Below are 21,677 nucleotides of genomic sequence, written 5' to 3' on the forward strand. Positions count from 1 at the left end.
AAATCCAACATCCATTCATGACAAAATCTCTCAGCAAACTATTGACAGAAATAGAGTGGAACTTCTTCAACTTGATAAATATTACCTACAAGGCAAGGATGTTTCCTCTCACTACTCCTTTTCAACATCATACTGGAATTAGTAGCTAATACAGTAACACAAAAAAAGGAAATAGAAGGTATACAGATTGGGAAGGAAGAAATAACTTTGCAAGAGTAAAATAATACAAGTTTTGCAAACATAATTCAATATCCTAAGCCACTGAACCACATTTCATTTTCTTAAGTATTTGACTCCTCTCTCCCTTACAAAAGAAACAAAATCAAGAGCTCATTTTTTGATAGCCTCTTTATTGGAGCTATGACTTACTTGTTACAAACAGTAACAGAGTTCTCTGTATACAACTATAATTGATAAAAGACAAATGCTGCACAACAGCATTTCAGCAGGAAGTTCATGGGTATTAACGATAACAAAACATTAAGTTTTACTTACCCACAAGTAATATGTAAACTGAAGTGCAAAAATAGCAATGCCTTCATTATCAAAGGATCCAGCTACTGACCGAGAAATGTAACCTGGTACAATAGCAATAAAACAAGCAGCTAAAAGTCCTGCTCCTTGGTTCCAAAGTTCTCTGGTAAGCAGGAAAGTAGATATAGATGTAAGGCCGCTAAAAGTTGGTGCAAGGAACACACATACATCTCTTATGTGAACTGTTATGTTCAGTGTATTTAAAATCCAATGGATAAGGCCAGCTGTTATCATCAACCCTGGGTAAACCTAGGAAGGAAAAAAGAGGACAATTTAATTACATATAAAATGAGGTAGCTGAAAACACTAACATAAGCTCCTTTCTTTATTATTACATATTGTTTATAGTAAGTTTGAGAATAAGCTCTTACAATGGTTTGCCTTCACACATTACAAAATTAAATGTTCTTTTGGATTAGATACAAATAAAAATCTGATATTCAGAGATACATATTTAAGCAAAAGAAGAAAGATCATATTGAATGAATGATTAAAAGTGAAGAGGTTTAACAATGAAAAACTAGGTAACTTTCTTATTGATCCCACTTATCTTTTCACTATAAAACAGGGTCCTAATCTAACATATCCTTAAGTTTGGAGTTTTAATGTGCTCCAACATCGCCTATACTTGTGTTCAAGGGACTGAGAAAAGGATGGAAGATGAAAGAAAGTTATGTGCAATATTATTTAAGTGGTATTTATAAATGATTTTTCCCTTCTTTCAAATTCAAGATTTGGAAAGTAAACAATTCTAGCTAGGAAAAGAAGGACCAGTTAGTTGGTGAATTCAGATATAATATTTTCAGACTCCTGGAAGGTTAGACCTTTTTACACTTCTTTAAATATTTAAGGATAGAAAGGAAATAATAAACTAGAATAGGCCAGTTAACAGTTATATTCTTCACCCTCCCTCTAAAAGAGAACATAAAACATTAAGAGGATTCAAAGAACAAGAAATAGGACATTAATTCTGAGCTCTTCTTCAGTGATTAAAATGTGTATTTATATTTCCATCCTTATCTAAATCCTAAAAGATTCTTTTTCTTTTTCCATCACTGAAACTACAAAGAATGTTATAAATTTCCTTTCCTAGCTATCCTATTTAAACTTGCGAACTCCCCATGGTCTTTAACCCAACTCCCTTGCTTTTTCTCCATAGCACTTATCACCATTTCACATACTATTTATTTTACTTATTTATTGTCTATTAACTAAACACCCTCACAAGAATATAAGCTCCAGAATAGCAAGAAAAATTTCCCCAGCATCCAGAGAACAATGATTGACACAAAATGAATGCTTGATAGAAGGTACAGAAGGCGAATGGGATAATGGAAGGGGGAAAAAGTATGGCAATCATCACCATTCTTAAAAATCAAAATTTTGTTCCATTTCATATACGATACCAGGCCTCAGTGTATGATTTTGTTAGCAATATTCAAAGAAAATGGAAATGAATTTGAAAATACTCTAAATATGGCAGACTGAACTGGCATATGAAATACAGCCAAAATATGTAGAAGTACTAGATGAAAGGACCAAAAAACTCTAAACAAACAAATAAAACCACCCAACAACAAAAAAGGCATATTTAAGCTCAAAAGGAAGGGAACCCTCCAGGTTCCAAACATAAAGAAGAAATTCAAACTAGGTACTGATGTCGTTGGAATCTAAAAAGAGAAAAAACAAAGCAGGCTTGATATATAGGTACTCGAGGTTGGGGGGTAGTTACTACTCACCACAGGGATCAAAGAAAAGGCCTAATTCCCAGCACAAAGCCAGGGCCCGTTTATGAAACTAGACTAGACAAGTTCTACCCATCCATCAAGGGAAACAGTAAGGAACTCTTGCCTTACTTCCAAAGCTTTGAATAGAAACAAAACAAGAAATAAGAAACTCATTCATCACATGGGTGAATATGGGTTCCACATTTGTAACAACTTCATGTATAAAAAACATCAAGCTGAGAAATAACCTCTAAAAACTGTCCTAAAAGCAGTAAGACCTCTAAGGGCTCCAGCAAAGGCAAATGAGAAAGATTTTAAGGATGGTCCCAAACACCAAGTCTCAGAAAACAAGCCTTCATTGAGGGTGAATTCAAGGTAAAAATTTATAAACACACCAGGAAACAAACTATAGTAATCAAAGACTAGTACAATGAAGTATATGATAGCATTCACCCCACAAGAAGTACAGATACAGCCATCTACCACATCTCTCACAATTCTTTCTAATTCACCCTAATTCATGACTATTCTCCTGTATCTTTCTCTCTGTTTACATCAAAGAACTTAATGTGTGACAAGAGATCCACTTGTCAGAAATAGTGGCTAGTATGAGGTAATCCAAATTATAAACACAGATTATAAACACAACATCTGACTACCATGGAGAACATATTCCTTTCCAAACACAGAGGGAACATTTATAAAAGTTGGCTATATCTTGGGCCACAAATCATGTCTCAAATAATTTCAAAGATTAAAATTACAGAATTTGTTCTCTAACCATAATATATTGGAAGTATAAAGCAAAAAAAAAGATAACTAGGAAATTCTATTATGTTTAAAACTTAAATACAACCCCAAGTAACCCATGAATCAGGGCAAATTATAGTGGAAATTAAAATACACTTTGACCTGAACAATAATGAAAATACTACATATCAAAACTTATGCAATGTAGTTAAAACTGATTATTGGGAAATTTAAAGCTTCAAAATGAATACACTAATAACAAAGAAATGTTGAAAATTACTGAGCAAACTGTATCAGGAAGACAGATAAAAACATCAAAACAAACTCAAGAAAGTGGGAGGAAGGAAATAAATGGAAATTAACATAAGAGAAAGCAAATATTTAATAATCAACAAAGTCAAAGTTTCTTTGGGTTAAGAAATCTACTAAAATTGATAAACCTCTGACAAAACTGATCCAGAAAAAAATACTACACATATATATTGCCCAAATAGGTGTCTTGTCTTTCATTTTCTCTTCAGGATTCTCCTTACATCCCAAATCCTAAAAATATTTTCTCTTATATCATCTTCTGGACATTATAATTCCCCATGAACTATGATCAATACTCAATTACCTCGAGTAATTGGGACCTGGAAAATTAGAATTATCTGATTCTTCTACATTTCTATTTCCTTCCAAAAATTTTTTTTCAATAAAGTTGTTATAGAACAAGACAAAAACATACAAATAATCTGAACTTAAATGTGTGACAAGAGATCCACCTGTCAGAAATAGTGGCTAGTATGAGGTAACCCAAAAACAGGTTGGGGGGTGAGAGTGGGAAGAAGAGGGTCAAGAAAAGAGATTTAGCAAGTTAAATACTAATCAGCCACAGAAAAATGTGTTAGTTAACTATACAAAGCTTTCAAGAATTGCCACCACCTTAGTGATTAATGATTTACTCAAATAACTGCAAGATTTTAAGATTAACATAAATAACTGCAAATATACTTACAGTACCACCGACTATTCTTCCTAGTGGATACCATGCTCTTTCATCAAACCAATTTAAAAATTCATAGAACCCATGAGATGCAAGATGATGTGTTGATCTATAATTAAACCTAGAGAAAACAGGAAAAAAAGAAACGTTATAAACCTTTACTAGAAAAAAATAGCTCTATCTTTCTAATATTATACTTTATATTTAACTCTTTATATATAGCTCTATGGCTACATAAATACATCTTTTATAACAATTTTCCTTAAACCTAAGTAACACATTATTTTCCAAGAAATAGGCAAATACCTCTAAATATAACTAAAAACAAAGTCCCCCCTCCCCCCCCAAAAAAAACAACTCACCAAACCAGTAATGCTCAAAATTTGGCCACTGCCTGGGGTACAGATGGTAGACAGCTATGCATCTGAATTTTTAAAAAGTGAGGGTACATACAATTTACCAAATGGTCAAAGAAGTCAATGACTCTCAAAAGATTAAAAACCACTGACAGAAAATAGCATCAAAATGAAGGATGCACATTCAACATAATTGCCTCCAATCCTATAACCCTAAAAATTACAGAAATAAAGAATAAGTTATAATAGCACTAAAACCATGGGAGATGAACTGTAACAGCACTTTAAAACAAGAACATGACCTTAACGAATGAGAAATATCATCAACGAAAGACAAAAAAACCAAATGAGAAGAAATGAGATGGAAGAAGCCACAGCCCAAACTGCAACCAGAAGTAAACTGCAAACTATGGTATGTGTGTGTGTGTTGGGGGGGTGGGGGAATGGGAGGAGTTTCCAGGATGTTCCATGTTTAGTATAAAGTTGTTATGGGGCAGGGGGGGGCAAGAGAAAATCCTGCAGCAATCCTCAGGGTAATGAGCATTAGGAACAGCCAGGGAGGTGGATCCCCTCGCCCTACCATTGCCAAGCAAGGAAGTGGGCCTCAAAGGTATCTGCAATACACGTAGACAAGTGATTCAAAAAGTGGAATAGTGCTTGACAGAAAGAAGATGAATAGGAATCCTCATATCCAAATTCAGCTTGATATATCCTTCCCAATAGCAAGCCATGACTCTCCCTCCCATAATCACTAGATACAAACACTGTAGTATTTGTAGACAGACTTGATCAAATACAAAAATAAGCACACATCCAAAAACCAAACATTTAAGAAAAGTAGACAATATGAAATCTAAGCATCGAAATCAATGAGTGGAAGAACTAATACCATAGAAAACAGAAATAGGAATATCTTCAGAAATAAGATAAGCCACAGCAGCCTGAAAAGAAGATATCCTAGAGGTTAAGACTACGAGTGTTAGAATCATACTGCCTGGGTTTGAATATCTTAGTTCCATACTTATTTGCTATGTGACCTTGGTTTGGCAAACAACTCATGGTCTCTCTGTGCTCTAGTTTCTTCGTCTGTAGAAAAGGGATAACAATAGTACCTATGTCAATAAGGTGGCTATGATAAGTAAACAATATGTCTTTAAAGCACTCAGAGGCTACTGCTACTATCACTGTGAAATGAAGATCTACGATAAAAGCACTATTTAAGTTTTTGAATGTCAAATGACTGTTAAGATAAACAAAATAAAGGATGGGCTAAATAGTAAAAAGGTCAAAGATGCAAAGCAAATTAGTAACAAGACAGAAAGTATTCTGAGGGGTGGCATTAGAAAGATGGTGCAGTAGGAGATACCAGCCTTCATACCCCCAACAAAAAATAAGAAATAGACAACTATCCATGAAGGAAAATATCCCCAGGAGGCTCATGCAGAACTGAGATCCTACAGCAGCACAATGAAGCAAAAAATGGAGATCAACCATACAGAAGGATCACTAGGGAGACAGGCTTAGCTGAGACATCTAGAGACAGCCAGGAACAAAGAAGGGTAGAGGCTACCAGTATCAGCCATGTGGTAGGACCACTGCAGTGCCCAGTGTGGTCTGCTCTGTGGAGGACCTAGGCAGGCTCTTCAACTGAGGACAATAGCACCCATGACAGCTTTCACAAAGGAGGACCCCATAAGTATTCATCAGGACAAACTCCAGTGGCGTGCTCTGCAGAGGACAACAGCAGCTTTCACCAAAAGCCATCACTGCCACAGGGCCCCTGGAGAGGGAGACATTGCTCTGTCCTCAGCAAGAAAGAGCTACTGCTGCACTGCCCCATGACCAGGGCTGCCACAACCCCCTAATCCCACAAATGTTCTGGACTCCAGAACCACTGTTGCTCTGTAAGTGTTTACACTTCAGACTCCAGCTCTGCAGCTGCTTTGTGTGTGCCTGAGCTCCAGACCCTAGCTCCATGGCTACTCCATGGGTACTCATCAGTACTACCATGATTAAGAGGACACCTGTGAGCTGAACCTGGTGCCAAGAGAGATCCCCTTGGCCACAACAACTCCTGTGGGAGAAAAAGAGACCAGAAGGTCCCCAACAGCCCTTAACAGCCCCATGGACACTTGCTGCCTTGGCCATTGAGGACCCCTGCAATCTTCACTAACACTGATCTCAGCTGTTGGAGCTACACAAAGACTACACCCCTGGATCTTCCCCAGAGTAAGAACTGCCACAGCCTATTCAGCTGGCACCCTCACACTTACCCACAGGTAAAGGTCTTTCCCGACCAAAACCACTCCATCAAATGGGCAGGCATAAATGCAAGGCTTCAACAAAAGTGAAAAAAATCAAGGAAACATGACACCACCAAAGGAACCCAATTATTTTCTAGTAACTGACCACAAAGAAACAGATCTATGAACTGCCTCACAAAGATTTCAAAGTAATTGTTTTAAGGAAGCTCAGCAAGCTACAAGAGAACCCAGAAAGGCTACTCAACAAATCAGGAAAACAATACATGATCAAAATAAGAAGTCCAAAAGAGAGATAGAAATTACAAAAACAACAACAACAACAAAAAACCAAAGAGAATACTGGAGCTGATAAATACAATGAATAAAATGAAAAAAAAATGCAGCAGAGAATATCAACAGCAGACATGAACAAGCAGAAGAAAGAATCTGAGAACTAGAAGAGAGGTTACTTGAAATTATCAGGGCAGAGGGAAAAAAAAAGTGAAAAATAGCCTACATTAACTATGCATCAAGGGTAATGATGGCTGCATTATGAGAGTTCTAGAAGGAGAGAAAGGGGTAGAAAGCTTGTTTAAATAAATAATGGCTAAAAACTTTCCAAATCTGGGGAGAGAAATTGATGGTCATCCAGGCATGTGATGTTCATAGGTACCAATACATATTCAACCCATAGAGGACTCCACTGAGAGACATTATAATAAAACTGTCAAAAATCAAAGACAGGTAGCTGGCGATTGGTGGAGAAGGCTGCAGCCGTCCCAGAGGAGGCGAGGACGGGGCGGGCTTAGGGAGTCGGGGCGAGCCGGAGCTCGTCAACCACTCGTGCGGCGGTGGTCGCTGGCGTCCCGCCGGCCAGCTCCGTGTCGCCCTGCACTGCTGCGGCCGCCGCGGAACCATGGCTGTGCTCATCGTGCTCTTGTCCTTCTTGGTGGCGGGTGTCTTAGGGAACGAGTTCAGTATATTAAGATCACCAGGGTCTGTTGTTTTCCGGGATGGAAATTGGCCCATACCAGGAGAGCGAATCCCAGACGTGGCTGCATTGTCCATGGGCTTCTCTGTGAAAGAAGACCTTTCTTGGCCGGGACTCGCAGTGGGTAACCTATTCCACCGTCCTCGGGCTACCGTTATGGTGATGGTGAAGGGAGTGGACAAGCTTGCTCTACCCCCAGGCAGTGTCATTTCGTACCCTTTGGAAAATGCAGTTCCTTTTAGTCTTGACAGCGTTGCAAATTCCATTCACTCCTTATTTTCTGAAGAAACTCCTGTAGTTTTACAGTTGGCTCCCAGTGAGGAAAGAGTGTACATGGTGGGGAAGGCAAACTCGGTTTTTGAAGATCTCTCAGTAACACTAAGACAGCTCCGCAATCGACTGTTTCAAGAAAACTCTGTTATCAGTTCACTTCCCCTCAATTCTCTGAGTAGGAACAATGAAGTTGATCTGCTTTTTCTTTCTGAACTGCAAGTGCTACATGATATTTCAAGTCTGTTGTCTCGACATAAGCATCTAGCCAAGGATCATTCTCCTGATTTATACTCACTGGAGCTGGCAGGTTTGGACGAAATCGGGAAACGTTACGGGGAAGACTGAACAATTTAGAGATGCTTCTAAGATCCTTGTTGATGCTCTACAAAAGTTTGCAGATGACATGTACAATCTCTACGGTGGGAATGCGGTGGTAGAGTTAGTGACTGTCAGATCGTTCGACACATCCCTTGCGAGGAAGACTAGGACTATCCTTGAGGCAAAACAAGCGAAGGACCCATCAAGTACCTATAACCTCGCATATAAGTATAATTTTGAATATCCAGTGGTTTTCAACATGATACTTTGGATAATGATCGCCTTGGCCTTGGCTGTGATTATCACCTCTTACAATATTTGGAACATGGATCCTGGATATGATAGCATCATTTATAGGATGACAAACCAGAAGATTCGAATGGATTGAACTTTCCTTATGCCAACTTAGAAAAGGGGTTTGGAAATTTTCGTTATAATAAATCTTTTAGTGTGTAAAGTAGATAGTATAAAAAAGCAGATTTGTGTTCTCTATTTTGTGTGCCTGTGATGATGCTCTTTTAGAGCGAATTATAGCTGTGTGATATAGATGCTCAAATACTATGATTGATATAACCATTTAATACAATTAATTTCATTCCATTTAATATTTGGAAACATGCACTGAAATAAATGTATATTTATTTCATATAGGACAGTTTGTGTTGGGAAAATGCACTGAATTTGAAATGCTTAAAATGCTTAACTTACTTCCTTACACAGGACAGGTGAAAGTGATAATTGGACTGTTATATACTATGAACATGAACGTCTTAATGTAAATACCTCTGAAACGAGTAAAGGTTTTTAACTTCAAGCAGCTCTAAACTATGTATGTGCTTATATAGTCACTTAGATTTGGACTTCCATCTGATTGACAGACTATAGCTGTTTTTTAACCTCTTCTGAAAGTTTGGTGATCCGAATGGTCAGGTGTGGATATTAAAGAAAGATAGATACTACATTGATGTAAACAGGAACTAGCTTTGTGGAGTTATAGATGCTTGTAATTACACACACAAAAACATGTGGGGGACATCGTGGGGCATGATTTCAGTAATTTTTCCCCTTTTGTAAGTAAGTTACTCTGGTTATTCTATAGAATGCTAAGTGGAAGTAGGTGCTCCCTACTTTTCATGTGGAAGTGGACCAATAATAAAGAGTGGCAAATAAAGTTAATAATGATTTCAAAAAAAAAAAAAAAATCAAAGACAGAGAATTTTGAAAGCAAGCGTAAAAAACTTATACATGGGACCCACATAAGGCTATCAGCAGACTTCTCAGCAGAAACCTTGCACCAGAATAGCATACATATAGTCAAAGTGCTTGAAGAAAAAAACTGCCAACCAAGAATATTCAGCAAAGCTGTCCTTCATAAAGACGTTCCCAAACAAACAAAAACCAAAAAAACAAACACTGAAGGAGTTCATCACTACCACACTGCCTTATAAGAAATGCTAAAGGGAGTCCTTCAAGCTAGCATGAAAGGGCAATAATTCGTAACATAAAAACATATATAACAGTATAAAACTCACTAGTAAGATAAGTATGTAATCAAATTCAGAAGATTCTACTATTGTAATGGTGTATAAATCACTTAACTAGTATAAAGGTTGAAAGACAAAAATATCTATAGCTACAATAATTTGTTAAATACACAACATAAAAAGATTATGATATCTATAACATAATTGAAGGGGGGGTGTAAAAGAATAGAGATTTTGCATGCAACTGAATCAAATTATTAGCTTAAAGTTGACTGTTATAATCATAAAATGTTTTATGTAAACCTCAAGGAAGCCACAAAGCAAAAACCTATAGCAGATATAAAAAGATAAAGAGAAAAGAATCAAAGAATACTGCTAAGAAAAACTATCAAATCACAAAGGAAGACAGCACAAGAAGAAAGGAACAAAGGAACTAGAAAACAATTAACAAGATGGCAGTTGTTAAGTCTTTATCAGTAATCACTTTGAATGTAAATGGATTAAATTCTCCAATCAAAAGACATAGAGTGAGTAAATATATTAAAAACACAAGACTCAAACATATGCTAACAGAAAACTCACTTCAGCTTTAAGGATACACATAGGCTGAAAGTGGAGAGATGGAAAAAAAATTCTATGCAAACGTAAAGCAGAAGAGAGCAAGAATGGCTATACTTTTATCCAACAAAATAAACTATAAATCAAAAATTGTAACAGAGACAAAAGGTCATTCATTATAGAATGATAAATGGATCAACTGATCAACAGTATATAACAATTGAAATAGACAGCAATGCAATAATAGTAGCGGGCTTTAATACCCTAATTTCAATGAACAGATCAGAAAGAGAGAGTATGAATAAGGAAATACTGGACTTGAACTATGCTTTAAACCAAATGGATCTAACAGAGAACATTCCATCTAACAGCAGAACACACATTCTTCTTAAGTACATACAGAATATTCTCCAGGAGAGATCACATACTGGGTCACAAAACGAGTCTTAACAAACTTAAGACAGAAATTATACCAAATATCTTTTCTGACCATAATGATATAAAATTAGAAATGAGTAAGAAAGCTAGAAAATTCACAAATATGTGGAAATTGAACAGTATTCTCCTGTACAATCAATAGATCAAAGAAATAAAAAGAAAAATTTTAAAGTATCTTGAGATAAACACAAATGGAAAAACAACATACCAAAATGCAGCAAAAGCAATCTAAGACAGAAGTTTATAGCAATAAACACTGGCATTAATAAAAAACAGACCTTAAATAAACAGCCTAACTTTATACCTCAACGAACTAGAAAAAGAATAAATTATGCCCAAAAAACAGAAGGAAGGAAATAACAAAAATCGGAGCAGAAATAAATGAAATAGAGACTAGAAAAAAAGAAAAAAAATGAACAGTTTTGTTCAATTTTTTTTTAAAAAAGATAAGCAAAATTGACAAACCTTTAGCTAGACTAAGAAAAAAAAAAGAAGACAAAATCAGAAATGAAAGAGGAAATGTTACAACTAATACCACAGACACACAAAGGATCATAAGAGATTATTATGAACAATTATACACCAACAAATTGGATAACCCAGAAGAAATGGACAGAGTCTTAGAAACATACAACTTACATCAAAGACTGAACCAGGAAGAAATTTAAAAATCTGAACAGATCAATAACGAGTAAGGTGATTGTTGGGGGGTTTTGATCACTGATTCAAAGAAAAGCCTAGGACCAGATGGCTTCACTGGTGAATTCTACCAAACATTTAAAGAAGAATGAATGCCAATCCTTCTCAAACTCTTCCAAAAAATTAAAGAAGAAACCCTTTCAAAATCATTTTACAAGGCCAGCATTACCCTGATACCCAAGTCAGACAAGGACACAACAAGAAAATGACAGGCCAGGGTCCCTGATGAACAAAGATGCAAAAATCCTCAAGAAAATACCAGCAAATCGAATTCAACAGCACATTAAAAGGATCATACACCATAATTAACTGGAACTTATCCCTGAGTCAAGGACGGTTCACCATACGAAAATTAATAAATGTGATACCAAATTAACAAAATGAAGGATAAAAATCATATGATCATCTCAAAAGAGGCAGAAAGGGCCTCTGACAAAATTCAACATCCTTTCATGACAAAAACTAAAAAAATTAGGTATAGAAGAAATGTACCTCAAAATAATAAAGGCCATAGATGACAAGCCCACAGCTAGCATCATACTTCAATGGTGAAAAGTTGAAAGTTTTTCCCCTAAGATCAGGAACAAAACAAGAATACCCACTCTCACTCTTCTTTTCAACACAGTCCTAGCCTGAGCATTTAGGTAAGAAAAAGAAGTAAAAGGCTTCCAAATTGGGAAGGAAAAATTTAAATTGTCTGTTTGCAGATAACATGATCTTATATACAGAAAACTCTAAAGGCTTCACCAAGGATACAAGATCAACATTTAAAAAATCAGGTGCATTTCTATACACTAACTGAATTATCTGATAGAGAAATTAAGATAGCAATCCCGGGTTCTCCCACCACCCCCTCTGTGGGTCCCAGCAGCTTGGGCAGCAGGAGGAGTGGCAGCAGCCAGGCAGCCCAGCTTCACAAAGGCTCTCAGCGTGCCGCGGCTCGCAGGCACCCGGCACATGTCCACTCCACCGCCACGATGCCCAAGAGGAAGGTCAGCTCCGCTGAGGGGGCGGTGAAGGAGGAGCCCAAGAGGAGATTGGCAAGGTCATCAGCTAAACTGGCTCCTGCAAAAGTGGAAACGAAGCCAAAAAGGGCAGCAGGAAAGGATACATCTTCAGACAAAAAGTGCAAACCAAAGGCAAAAAGGGGAACAAAAGCAAAACAGGCTGAAGTGGCTAACCAAGAGACTAAAGAAGACTTACCTGCAGAAAATGGAGAAACTAAAAAAAAAAAGAAAATGGAGAAACTAAAAACGAGGAGAGGCCAGCTTCTGATGAAGCAGGAGAGAAAGAAGCCAAGTCTGATTAATATCACACCCCTGGTCCTATCAGTGGTCCCCATCTCCCTTCTTGTACAATCCAGAGGAATACTGTTATCAACTATTTTGTAAATGCAAGTTTTTTTAGTAGCTCTGTTATCAACTATTTTGTAAATCCAAGTTTTTTAGTAGCTCTTGCATTTTGTAAAGGCAAGTTTTTTAGTAGCTTAAAAAAAAGCATTTAGTGTAAATGCTTTTTTTTAAGAGGTGAAATCATTTGCTGGTTGTTTATTTTTTGGTACAACCAGAAAATACTGGGATATTGAATATGGGAGGCTTTGATTGTCTTGGGTGTCAGCTTAACATTCCACAGATGCGAGGGTAGCTTTTACATCTTATAATACAAAGCATACTAAATGGCAGTTTGGAGTCAGCGGTGCATTTAATGTCTTAAACACTTTAAATTACTTCTCTTCCCATGTTGTTTTTGGTATAATTGTTTCCTAAAGCAAACCACTCACCCCCTGGTCTTGGCTCTCCTGGGCAGAATTTTGTGCACTATGTAACATCTTTGGTCATGGTAGTCCGGTTCTTCTAGTAACTGTTAATGTGCTGTGAATGACTGACAATTTGAGTATGTAGGGTATATGACATTAAATTGTGAATTAGTGGGACTTACGATGTAACAGCATATCAATATTTGAAGATATTGGTATTTAATATCCAGTGAAGGAAAATTTGCCTCCAAATTTTAAGCTGGAAAGTCACTGGAATAACTTCAGAAAAGAATTACAACTACATGATTTTTTAGATTTTTTGGTACGTATGTTGAGAATTGTGTACAAATTGAAATGTCTATGTACTGATTCTCAAAACAACCAATAAAATCTCAATTATGAAAGACTTTCTTGAAGCACATAAAAAGAAAAAAGCAATCCCCCTTACAACAGTATAAAAATCAATAAAATATTTAACAATAAATTTAACCAAGAAGGTGAAAAACCTGTACAGTGAAAACTATAATACACTGATGAAAGAAGACACAAATAAATGGGAAGATATTATGTGCTCACGGATTGGAAGAATTATCAATAGTATTGTTAAAATGTCCATATAACCCAAAGCAATCTACAAATTCAGTGCAATCCCTATAAAAATTCCAATAGCATTTTTCACAGAAATAGAAAAATAACCCAAAATTTGCATGGAACCCCCAAAGACACTGAATAGCCAAAGCAGTCTTGAGAAAGAACAACAAAACTGGAAGTATCACACTCCCTGATTTCAAACTATGTTACAAAGCTATAGTAACAAAACAGTATGGTACTGGCATAAAAAAAGACACACAGACCTTTGGAACAGAACACAGAGCCCAGAAATAAACCCACACTTTTACAGTCAACTAATCTTTGACAAGGGCACCAAGAACAAACAATGAAGAAAGAATAGTCTCTTCAAATAAATGGTATTGGAAAACTGGATGTTATTAATATATGCAAAAGAATGAAACTGGACTCTTATCTTACACCATACACAAAAATCAACTTGAAATGCATATTGACTTCAATGTAAAATCTGAAACCATAAAACCCCTAGAGGAAAACAGAGAAAAATCTCCTTGACATGGGCCTTGGCAATGATTTTTGAGCATACGATGCCAAAAACACAAGCAACAAAAGCAAAAATGAACAACTGGGACTATATCAAGCTAAAAGGCTGTGCATAGCAAAGGAAAGAATAAACAGTATGAAAAGGCAACCTATGGAATGAGAGAAAATATTTGCAAACCATATATCTAATAAGGGGTTAATATCTAAAACACATAAGGAACAGATACTTCTCAACAGCAAGAAAAAAAAAAGCCAAAAAACAAAAACCCACAAAAAATCTGATTAATAAATGGTCAAAGAAGTCAAAGAACCTGAAAAGACATTTTCCCAGAGATATACAAATAGCCAGTTAGGTATATGAAAGGTGCTCAATATCAGAGAAATGCAACTGAAAACCACAATGAGAAACACCCTCACATCTGTTAGTGTGGCTACTATCAAAAAGAAAAGAGGTAACAAATGCTGTCAAGGATGTGAAAAAAGGGAACCCTTGGTACATTGTTGGTGGGGATGTAAATTCATACAGCCATTATGGAAAATAGTGTAGAAATTCCTTAAAATTTTTTAAAGCAGAACTATCATGTGATCCAGAAATCCTACTTCTGGGTATAGAGTAGACCCTTGAACAATGTGGGGGTTAGGGGCATCAAGCCTCTGTAGTTGAAAATATGCATATAACTTACAGTGAGTCCTCCATATACTTGGTTCCTCCACATCTGCAGTTCCTCTGCATCTGCAGATTCAACCAACTGCAGGTTGTATTTATCAGTGACAAATATCCACATATAAGTAGACCCATGTAGTTCAAACCTGCACTGCTCAAGGGTCAACTGTATACGTAAAGGAAACAAAATCAGTATATAGAAGAGATATCAGCACTTCCATGTTCACTGCAGCATTATTCATAATAGCCAAGACAGGGACTTCCGTGGTAGTCCAGTGGTAAGGAATATGCCTTCCAATGTAGGGGATGTGGGTTGGATCCCTGGTCGGGGAACTAAGATCCCACATGCCGCGGGGCAACTAAGCCTGTGCGCCACAACTAATGAGCCCGCACGCCTCAACTAGAGAGAAGCCCACGTGCTGCAACAAAGAGCCCGGGCGTGCAATGAAAGATCCCGCATACTGCAACGAAGATCCCGTGTGCCACAACTAAGATCTGACATAGCCAAAAATTAAAATAAATAACTACATACATAATAGCCAAGATATGTAAACAACCAAAGTGTCTGTTGATAGATGAATGGATAAAGCAAATGTCATTATACATTTATATAATGGAATACTATTCAGCCACAAAAAGGAAATCTTGCCATTGCCAATTTGTGACATGTATGAAACTGGAAGGCATTTACGCTAAGTGAAATAAGCCAGGCAGAGAAAGAAAAATACTGTATGGTATCACTTATATGTGAACTCTCTTTTTTAAAAAAAGTTTAACTCAGAAAGAGAATAGAATGGTGACTGCCAGAGGATGGGGGATGGGACAAATGGGGAGAGGTAGGTCAAAGGGTACAAACTTCAGTTATAACATGAATAAGTTCTAAGGATCTAATGTATGACAAGGTGACTGTAGTTAGTAATACGTACTGTATTGTATAATTGAAATTTGCTAAGAGATGAGATCTTAAGAGCTCTCACCAAAAAAAAAAAAAAAAAAAAAAGGAAGAAAGAAGGAAAGAAACTATATGAGGTGACGGATGTGTTATGATTGTGGTAATGATTTCACAATGTGTATGTATATCTCAAATCATCATGCAGTACACATTAAATATACACAACTTTGTCAATTATATCTCAATAAAGCTGAAAAGTATGAAAAAATTAAGAAATCTAAAGGTAAATCCAGTTTTTACATTTAATCTTAAAAGAAGAATCATTATGCCCCACAGATGATTAGGAAAAAACACAAAAAACTACATACACCTCTCAATAAATTTCAAAACACTAAGAATAAAGTGCAGCTTAAAATCATTCATAGAAAATAAACAGATTTTCTCCAAAGGAATGTATCAGTCAATTGGAATCACTGAATGCTATAAAGGCAATGGAAATAATATAAAGGCAATGGAATAATATACCAAAATTTCTGACTAAGGAAAAAAGATTTTAAACTCAGAACTTAAAACAACATTTGTTTTCCAGCAACAATTCTGGAAATCTAAGCTAGAAATGCTACACACCCTCTAAAAGAAAGTACCAGAGCTAATTTTAAAAGCGAAACCTCCAAACGCTAGAAACAAAGTATTTATTGTACTTAAAGGCGGGACCATGGGAAGACTATCCCTTCAGAGATGAAAAACAATGTATCCACCAGCATGGAAGTGGCTAAATTTTTCTCCTCCCCAGGGAAGAAAGACTCCCATAAGAAAGGTAAACTCTTAACCTTTGTACCACTGCATGTTAGTCTAAATTTACAAGGGGTCTACAAATCAAGAAGTTAACACTGAAACCAAGGTCCAAAAACTTGGATTAACAGTAAAAGCAAAAACCAAAAATAACTTGAGACTCAAATGAGCTTCATAAAGGACAGTTACAAACTATAGGAGGTAGAGGAGCACCATTAGGAAGTACACAACAGGAAAAGTAAGTAACATCCCCAAAACCTGTGAAAATAGTTCAAAGACAAAAGGCCTAGTATTTTAACAAGAATCAGGATTTTAAATTTTAAACGCTATTTTTCACTTAAAAAAATGGACTCCAAGAGATTAATATGTTCTTAAAACTAAGAAACATGGGGTTCCAACTTCATAATCAAAATTGTTCTGAGTGGTATTTTTCACTTTCCATTTCGCATAAATCTTGTCCTCTCCCTCTCTGTTCAATCATTCTCTTCCCTGGCTTCTATAACTACAATAGTCTCCTATTTTTTTACCCCACATCTCCAACCCTCTTCTCTGCTTTCTGTACAGGCAGCCTCCTCTACCCAAGATCCTCTCATTAACTGTAACTCTCCCCCAAGAGATGTCAGTCATACCTGGGCCTTCAATTACTATCAGTATGCCCACAATTTGCCAATGTTATCTCCCTGTCTACATTTTTTTTCCCTTGAATGTCACAAAGGCATCTCAAACTCAATATCCAACTAAACTCATGACTGGACACCACCTATCCACCCTCAAAACAAATACCTACACTGTGTCTGCTTTTAGTATTTTCTATCTAATTACCACCTAAATTGAAAAAGCCAAAAATCTAGGTGTCATCCTAGAGAGCTCCTTCCCTCTCACATCCTATACACAAATCATAACCAGGTTATTTTACTACTTAAATATCCTTGAAATTTGTCCACTCTTTCCTACTCTGATACTAGCACTGTAATCCAAGCTATCATTTTTTTAACTAGACTACCGCAGTAGCCCCTAACTCATCCCCCTACATCCATTTTGCCCACGTCCTAATTCTCCAATCTGTATACTGTTTCTCAACAAAGAACATCTTTTCAAAATGCAAATGTGATCATATTGCAACTCCCTGCTGAACTATTCAAGGGCTTCATCTCTTAAAATTAAAAGGAAGGAAACTTCACTTAACATAATCAAAGCCACACACACTCTAGCTCTTACATAACTCTAGTCTCATCTCACACCTTACTATCTCCCTACTTTCCATATACCCATCCTTCAGTCCTCCAGACTCACCTTATCCCCTCCGACCTCAGAACTTCAGACTGCCAAGTTCCTTCACTCTGGATCACTGCTATCTCCCCTCTTAGCCTAAATAACTCATTCTTCAAACTTCAGCACATTTCTAAGGGATGCTGTTGACAGAAAAGGCTCAATGTACTTTTTCCTTCTAGCACTTGCCACAGGTGCAATTTCACTTTAGTTTACTTGATTAATATTTACCACACTAGATAAATACTCCCACGAGGAAACCACATGTCTCCAACAACCTCGCACAGCACCTGGTACATAGCAGCCCTCAAATATTTGTTGAATGAATAACTGATTTCATAAATATGTTTTTAAATGGAGATGAAATACACTCTAGATAGCTTCCCAGATAGCTACCTAACGTCAATTTTAAATGGTATCCCCAAAGTTAAAGACTAAAACTAATTTAACTATACTTCCTGAGATCTAAGCCTGAAGGCAAAATTAAAGAGTTAAAACAAACAAGCAAGTTCATTAAGATTCTACTGAAAACCTAGTCAAAGTATCTAAAAACTAAACATAAATGGATGTAGAATGTGTTTAGTCCTATTTTATCCCCAGGATCAAGTCAATCCTGGTATGCAAGGCTCCCACAACTCCCTTAACTTTATTTTTTTTTTTTGGCCGCACCATGAAGCTTGTGGGATCTGAATTCCCTGACCAGGGATCGAAGCTGTGCCCCCCTGCACTGGAAGCACGGAGTCTTAATCACTGGACTGCCAGGGAAGTCCCAACTCACTCTTATAAACCCATTTTCTTTGATTTTCAGTTAACTTCTTCCTGTCTGATTTGCTGTTCATTTTTCTATCCTATTTTCCAGCCCAGTTTCCAACCCAGCACTGTGAATAGTTTACTGAATGCCCTTATGGGTTTCCCTTCTTATCGCCTGGAAGTGAAATAACAGGACTTTAGTAAAGGGCAGCACACTCTTATTTCACTGAGCACTTTGAAGGTAGTAGTAGTCACTATCTTCTTCTTAGGCCCGTAATACAGTACCTCCCCCCCATTCCCCCCCCCATACAACACACCACTACCACTAAACTAATCAGCCCTGACAGCTAAATGAACTGACTATAGAGATAAATAAAAGGTGGACACCCTACCCAAGAGTTCTTGCTGCTTAGTAACATTACCAACACTTAGGATTATCAAACAATTTTTGCCAACAATGGTAATTTGCATTTCTATGATGTCTTGTGAGATTAACACTTTTCATGTATTTAATGGTCATTAAATTTCCTCTGAAGTATGTATTGAAGTACTCTGCACATTTTTTCTAGTTAATTTGACTAAGTTCTTCATATTGTTCTTTTGTCAGTTATGTGAGTTGTAAACTGTTCTCATTCATAGCTTCTCTTCACTCATGATGGTATTTTTTAAAGAACAGAAATTCTTGACATAAAACCTAATTTATCAATTTTTTTTTGCTGTGAGTTAGTGTTTTTTTCTAGTTAAAAAAGTCTTTTACTGTCCCAAGGTCATAAAGATATTATTTTCTTTTTCATGATAATTTAGTTTAAATTTACTTATTTAGGTATTTAATATACCTGGAATCAATTATTTTATATGGTGAGAAATATTTATCTATTTTTATTTCCTCTGTATAAATAATTGTTCCCACATCATTCACTGAAAAATTATCTTTTCTCCATTGCTGTACAGTTCTACCTCTATCATACACTAAGAGTTCATTAATGTGCAGATCTGTTTCTGGACTCTATTCTGCTCAAGTGGTCTTTATGTCTATCCTTGCACCAATAATATGCAAACTTTATAACTAGAGCTTTAAATAAAATCTTGACATCTGGCAGAACATTCTAAAACTGTGCCTTGTATTTCGTCCTTTTGCATCTCCACATGAATTTTAAAATAAGCTGTCAATTCCACCAAAAAATCCATGTGGGGTTTTGACTAAAAGTCCATTAACTCCACATGCTGATTCGGGGAGAATTAATATCTTTACAATACTGACTCATCCAATCCATAAATAGAGTTATCTCCTTCTTATAGGTCTTCTTTAATGTCTCTTCAGAAAATGAATAATTTCAACCTTAGAGATCTTACACATATTTGCTTAGATTTATTCTTATTTTTAATAGTATTTTCATTTATTTTTTAAAAATACTGTTTGACATACTGACAGGTATCTCTTTTTAAAAATCTTTATTGGAGTATAACTGCTTTACAATGTTGTGCTAGTTTCTGCTGTATAACAATGTGAATCAGCTATATGTATACATATATCCCCATATCACCTCCCTCTTGCGTCTCCCTCCCACCCTCCCTATCGTACCCCTCTAGGTGGTCACAAAGCACTAAGCTGATCTCCCTGTGCTATGCGGCTGCTTCCCACTAGCTATCTATTTTACATTTGGTAATGTATATATATATATGTCCATGCCACTCTCTCACTTCTTCCCAGCTTACCCTTCCCACTCCTCGCGTCCTCAAGTCCATTCTCTACGTCTGCGTCTTTATTCCTGTCCGGTCCCTAGCTTCTTCAGAAGCATTTTTTTCTTTAGATTCCATACATATGTGTTAGCATATGGTATTTGTTTTTCTCTTTCTGACTTACTTCACTCTGTATGACAGACTCTAGGTCCATCCACCTCACTACAAATAACTCAATTTGGTTTCTTTTTATGGTTGAGTAATATTCCATTGTATATATGTGCCACATCTTCTTTATCCATTCATCCATCGATGGACACTTAGGTTGCTTCCATGTCCTGGCTATTGTAAATAGAGCTGCAATGAACATTGTGGTACATGACTCTTTTTGAATTATGGTTTTCTCAGGGTATATGCCCAGTAGTGGGATTGCTGGGTCATATGGTAGTTCTATTTTTAGCTTTTTAAGGAACCTCCATACTGTTCTCCATAGTGGCTGTATCAATTTACATTCCCACCATCAGTGCAAGAGGGTTCCCTTTTCCCCACACCCTCTCCAGCATTTACTGTTTGTAGATTTTTTGATGATGGTCATTCTGATACCTCATTATAGTTTTGATCTGCATTTCTCAAATGATTATTGATGTTGAGCATGCTTTCCTGTGTTTGCTGGCAATCTTTGACAGGTATCTCTTGATATTTTTACATTGATTTTATAACCAGAAACCTTGCAAATGCTTATTAATTCTAATAATTTACCACTAGATTCCTTCAGACTTTAAATTTGAAAATCAATAAACATTCCTGTGACTATGTTAAAATGAGAGAGATGTCTCAAAGACTACTTGACAAACTTCCAAGTTTTTAAAGCCCTGTTATCAGAGGTAATGTTTTGTTCCCACATCATTCTATCCCATTATCTATCCCTTATAATTGCCAATCTTTTCAATTATACAGAAAATACAGATAAATATTAACTTCATTCAAAGTAAAGACATTTAACTGAAATACTTAATTAAGATATATAATATGAAATTCCAAAATGAAATAAGCTACTGCATTTCAAACTTTAAAGGCTTGGAACCTTTATTCAAATAAAATCTTCATAAAAAAATAAAGGAAAAATAAAAGTATTTTTTAAATAGAAATTTAAGTCCAAATTTATAACATTTATTAATAAATCAATCAGTAAGAAGAACAATTAGGTTCTTTCAGTAAACACAGAGTCTTAAACTCGAGGTTATATTTCATAGTTGCAAAGATGCTAAACATTGTCTAATTTATTTTGGTATTTTGTTTTGGTTCACAAAGTTGTAAAATATTTGACTCAGAAGTAACCGTCAAACAGTCATCAGTTTTTAAAAAGTTTTTCCTGCTGTTAAAGATATTGCTCAATTAAATGATG

General features: G+C 36.3%; 2 protein-coding genes and 1 pseudogene across 3 annotated transcripts in view; 2 read left to right on the forward strand and 1 right to left on the reverse strand.

Moving 5' to 3' along the window:
- The window catches only part of STT3B (STT3 oligosaccharyltransferase complex catalytic subunit B), a 100,016-nt gene that overhangs the window by 42,849 nt on the left and 35,490 nt on the right, over positions 1-21,677 (reverse strand). The window contains exons 2-3 of the mRNA XM_082847275.1: positions 4,009-4,117; positions 496-783 (exon numbers count right to left, since the gene is read on the reverse strand). Coding sequence (XP_082703401.1) covers positions 496-783; positions 4,009-4,117 — 397 coding nt within the window. The remainder of the gene's footprint in view (positions 1-495; positions 784-4,008; positions 4,118-21,677) is intronic.
- LOC309967491 (renin receptor-like) lies at positions 7,430-9,354 on the forward strand. The gene is given in 2 exon segments (XM_082848157.1): positions 7,430-8,200; positions 8,202-9,354. Coding segments are annotated over 2 exon segments (1,053 nt in total). The 5' UTR covers positions 7,430-7,511; the 3' UTR covers positions 8,566-9,354.
- Positions 12,258-13,491, forward strand: LOC309968070 (non-histone chromosomal protein HMG-14-like; annotated as a pseudogene). The gene has a single exon. The product of its transcript is annotated as a non-histone chromosomal protein HMG-14-like (transcript).

Source organism: Leucopleurus acutus (assembly GCF_964270905.1).
Source record: "Leucopleurus acutus genome assembly, chromosome: 10".
In the NCBI taxonomy this organism is placed as follows: domain Eukaryota; kingdom Metazoa; phylum Chordata; class Mammalia; order Artiodactyla; family Delphinidae; genus Leucopleurus; species Leucopleurus acutus.